We start from the raw sequence: 5,000 nt of genomic DNA, 5'->3' as shown, positions 1-5,000 counted from the left end.
GAGTGTCTGTGAGTGTCTGTGAGTGTCTGTGAGTGTCTGTGAGTGTCTGTGAGTGTCTGTGAGTGTCTGTGAGTGTCTGTGAGTGTCTGTGAGTGTCTGTGAGTGTCTGTGAGGTGGGAGCGGGCAGGAGCAGGAATAAAAATGAACGAGAGCGGGAATGCACGCTTATTTTTTCATTAAAAAAAGCCTTGCTTTTTTGATGAAGTGGGAGTGGGATTGATTTTGAGTGGGAGTAGGCAGGATTGGGAAACATTCTTTTCAGGAGTGGACGGGATGGGATTTGTTTCTTTTACTCCAGTCCGGGATGGGATTTTTTTTCTGGGACCGGGATCATGCTCTAGTGTGCACCTGTCCCTGGAAGGCGTCGATGATGAACTGCAGTGCCTGGTGTGTGTGTGTGTGTGTGTGTGTGTGTGTGTGTGTGTGTGTGTGTGTGTGTGTGTGTGTGTGTGTGTGTGTGTGTGTGTGTGTGTACCTGTCCCTGGAAGGCGTCGATGATGAACTGCAGTGCCTGGTGTGTGTGTGTGTGTGTGTGTGTGTGTGTGTGTGTGTGTGTGTGTGTGTGTACCTGTCCCTGGAAGGCGTCGATGATGAACTGCAGTGCCTGGTGTGTGTGTGTGTGTGTGTGTGTGTACCTGTCCCTGGAAGGCGTCGATGATGAACTGCAGTGCCTGTGGCTGGACACACTCGATACACTTCTGCACCACGTGGTTCCCGTTCTGATCCTTCACACACTTCAACACGTGGCCGTCCAGCTCCCGCACGATGTCACTCTGCACGCACACGCACACACACACACACACACACAATACATTACATTACATTACATTAATAGAGCAATGTCACTCTGAACACAACACACAAGACACATTCACATCACATAAAGAAATATTTCTCTGTTTTCATTATCACATTAATTATTATTATTATTGTTATATTACCATTACTATTATTGTTATCATCATCATGATTATCATCATCATCATGATTATTATTATTATTATTATTATTACTACAACAATGACATTAGATTTTTATTTAAGAAAAAAAAAAATCATCTTCCGAGACGTTTGTACCATGCTTGTAAAATGACAATCTAATCTAATTGGCCGTTTCCACGTGACTCAGACTCCTTCTAATCCAATGCCTATGAAGCAGGAAAAGCAGCATCCGGGAGGGATAGACATAAACGCCTACTAAACAGCAAGCTATTAATCTATAGAAACCGCTCATCGCTTTTCCTGCTTCGCTTCACAAACAGGCTTTGTCTGAAGTCACTGTGGAAAAGGAGACAATTCAGGGGTGCCGTTTCTCAACAGCATGGTTGTTAGCCAGTTAGCAACTTGGGTAGTTGCCAATGGAAAATTGCATTGCAAACGACAAAGTAGTTAACATAGTTAAAAATTACGGTTTTGAGAATTGCACCCCTGGAAGGTAGAATAAAATAAAATGTGTTTAGCCGGATCACACCGCACTCTCGATTAAAAGGTGCCAAACATAAACAAAAACTGTGTAAAATTGAAAGAAAAATGTCTGCACACTTAAATCCCCTTTGTGTTCTTTTTAATAGGCCAAGCTTTCGGTCTACTGACCTTCCTCAGAGCCCTGAGGAAGGTCAGTAGACCGAAAGCTTGGCCTATTAAAAAGAACACAAAGGGGATTTAAGTGTGCAGACATTTTTCTTTCAAGAATAAAATAAACTAAAATAAAGGTAAAGTAAGGTAAGTAATGGGGTCTTGACTTACAATTACCTGCTGGTCGGAGGAGATGGACTCCAGCGCCTTCTGGATGACACGGCAACCGTACATCTGCAGCGCCAACGGCAACACGTGCCCTCGGATACGAGTCGCCAACGCCAGCTTCTGATCCGCACTGCCAAACTACATGGGCGGGCACGCGCGCACACGCACACACACACACACACACACACAAAGTGGCATCAGTCATGGCAAGATATGCTACATTAAAGAGAGAGAGAGCGAGAGAGAGAGCGAGAGAGAGAGCGAGAGAGAGAGAGAGCGAGAGAGAGAGAGAGAGAGAGAGAGAGAGCGAGAGAGAGAGAGCGAGAGAGAGATGGAGATGGAGGCAGGGGGAGAGGAGGGGGGTGGAGAGATGGAGAGGTGGAGGGAGAGAGAGAGAGAGACAAAGAGAAAGGAGAGAAAGAGAGAGACAGAGAGAAAGGAGAGAGAAGCTACGTTCACACGTCGCTGCTATTTACTAGCTTCTCACTCGCTCGCCTACTCGCCACTCTCTCGGAACATTCACTAAACGTTCCCGCGGCTTTAACTGCAAATGCACAGGCGAGAAGTACAGAACTCTGCATTCCAATTGGTTACTCGCTTACTCACCTCGCTCGAAGTTAAAATATTTTCAACTCGGGATCCGCCCACATCACATCGCTTGTACATTACTAACCTGCTAGTCTCGCTGGAACACATTGACATTCTATTGACTTCATTCGCTGACCGAGTAACTAGCAGCGTTGTGTGTGAGAGAGAGAAAGGAGAGGGAGAGGGAGAGAGAGAGAGACATGAGTAGTGAGGTGAGGTTGTCTGCAGAGTACCTCGAAGAACTTCTGGATGACATTGTTTCCGCAGACGTCGGTCATGAGCTGGTGTGCGTGTGTGTGTGTGTGTGTGTGTCAGAGCATGGCAACCCGACCGAAGCCCGACGGGCCGGGTCGGAACCCGACGGGCCGGGCCGGACTCGGACAAAAAAAATAGAATATCTGTCGGACTCGGGTCGGACTCGGGCTTGAAGCAAACAGACATTGTGAAAAGTGTAAGAGGAAACGTTTCAGTTCATGCAAACGGCAGTTTTGTGATTAAATATGAAAATGTTGGTAGGCTAGGCCTACTCGTGCGAGGATTATTATTGGCTGTATGCACGCGCCAGTTACCAGCGGCAACATGGACGCTCACTCCCAGTCAGCCGAGCAGGAATGCCGAGTCAACTTGCTTTCTTAATAAGCGCCAAATCAACAGTTGTCAGTGAACGCGTGGTCTTTTGTTGTAGGCCTAGTGTAGGCCATGTTTTAGCATGCCTTCGATGCTGTCTTAAATGTTGAACATAAAATGACGAAGTTTGTCACTGCATTGCTCGCCAAGGATTACATTTCCAGCATGGGGTAGCAAGGAGCATAATATGGATTAAAGAAGACGCACACGCTACGTGGAGTTGCCTAAGGTAGGGGCGGAGAGGTTTCCTGTTACTATTTTGTCCGCTGTGACATTTCATGTCCTTCACGTAGGTTCTTACACTTTTACTGTACAGTTGTAACTATGCGCGTGCAACCTTTCCTGATTTTATATTGACCGCATGGACATCAGGGGAAATGACATTCTCTTGGAGGGCCGAACAGGCTACTGTTCTTCGGGGTGAACTTATAGCCCATCCTTCTTAACGACAAGGAGCGGCATCTTCACGGGGCTCGCGGGGATTTATTTGCACTAACAGTAACGTAACAAATGTTCCATAGCCGCGCTGACTGCATCCAAAACGTATTCGTTAGTTTTCGCCTTTCTTATCCTCTCACTCCCCTCCCATGCATTGGATCACCGCACCCAACATCTCTGGTCTAACCGAAAGAAACATAAGGTGCGCTGTCACATGTGTGTGTGTGTTTATAGGCTACTTACTATGCGTGCGTAACTAAATTAGGCTACTGCAAATTGCCTCATCCTAACGTCTTTGCCTATCCTGGCTATTTATCACGTGGTATTTTGAGTATGGAGGAGCCCACATAGAAAATCTTGCTTGCGCACAGGTTCTGTTGTTATTACAGTGGTCTCGGGCTTCGGACGGGTTCGGACACAAACATTTTAATTAGTCTCGGTGTCGATCTCGGTGTCGATCACTTTTCTGTCGGCTGAGGGCCGGGCTCGGACAGAAAAAAATCTGCCCGAGCCACACTCTAGTGTGTGTGTGTGTGTGTGTGTGTGTACCTCGAAGAACTTCTGGATGACGTAGTTTCCGAAGACGTCGGTCATGAGCTGGTAGGCCGCCTGTAGGATCTCCCCAAACACCATCTGACGCTCGGCAGGAGACGCACGCTCCAACTTCTGCTGAATAAACCTACACACACACACACACCATTAATATCCTCATCATCATCATCATCATCATCATCATCTGACGCTCGGCAGGAGACGCACGCTCCAACTTCTGCTGAATAAACCTACACACACACACACAATTATAATCATCATCATCATCAGACGTTCCGCAGGAGACGCACGCTCCAACTTCTGCTGAATAAACCTAAACACACACACACTCGGACAGGCACACATACTCACACATGGACACACAGAAATAAGCAAATACTTCATCAGCTAAGACATATGGAGTGGAGATTGAATAAACAGTGGCACTACACGTATACAGATATGCTGTGATATCAGGTCTTTCCTCTCTCTCACACGGGAAAACATAACATTCACACACACGGACAAAAATACACTTACACACACACTCAGGAACAAAAACACACTCACACACACTTACACTCAGGAACAAACATCATATATAAGCCCACAAGGGTAAACAAGTCCTGCAAATATGCTTTAAACACAAACATCACACACCCATGACCTTACATGGCACCCACACACGCACGCACACACACACGCACGCGTTTCCAGATGACTTTGTCCCGGGCCCAGCCAAAGCTGTCAGCGGCCCTGCGTACACACACATGCGTGCACACTCTCACACACACACACACGCCTACACATTGTCGTGCCGGTTTGGTGGAGTATGTTTGTGGTGAGAACTTGAGCACATAAACAGGGCAAGGCCTGTTGAAGTACATGTCTGTCTGTGTACGCACGCACGCACGCACGCACACACGCACGCACGAGCAGGCCAGCCTTCCTGGAACAGGCGGCCAGCTGACTACATGACTCCTCATTACGGGAAGGAGACCAGGACAAACACATGAGGCAAACGTCAATACAAGCTGTCTGCGTGTGTGTGTGTGTGTGTGTGTGTGTGTGTGT

General features: G+C 47.3%; 1 protein-coding gene across 1 annotated transcript in view; it reads right to left on the bottom strand.

Moving 5' to 3' along the window:
* Nucleotides 1–5,000, bottom strand: part of pum2 (pumilio RNA-binding family member 2) — a 59,130-nt gene that overhangs the window by 12,507 nt on the left and 41,623 nt on the right. The window contains exons 16-18 of the mRNA XM_063223814.1: nt 3,945–4,074; nt 1,746–1,880; nt 636–773 (exon numbers count right to left, since the gene is read on the bottom strand). Coding sequence (XP_063079884.1) covers nt 636–773; nt 1,746–1,880; nt 3,945–4,074 — 403 coding nt within the window. The remainder of the gene's footprint in view (nt 1–635; nt 774–1,745; nt 1,881–3,944; nt 4,075–5,000) is intronic.

This window comes from Engraulis encrasicolus, chromosome 18, assembly GCF_034702125.1.
Source record: "Engraulis encrasicolus isolate BLACKSEA-1 chromosome 18, IST_EnEncr_1.0, whole genome shotgun sequence".
Classification (NCBI taxonomy): Eukaryota; Metazoa; Chordata; class Actinopteri; order Clupeiformes; family Engraulidae; genus Engraulis; species Engraulis encrasicolus.
Note: the sequence above shows the minus strand (reverse complement) of the source record. Positions and strands in the feature narration are given on the sequence as shown.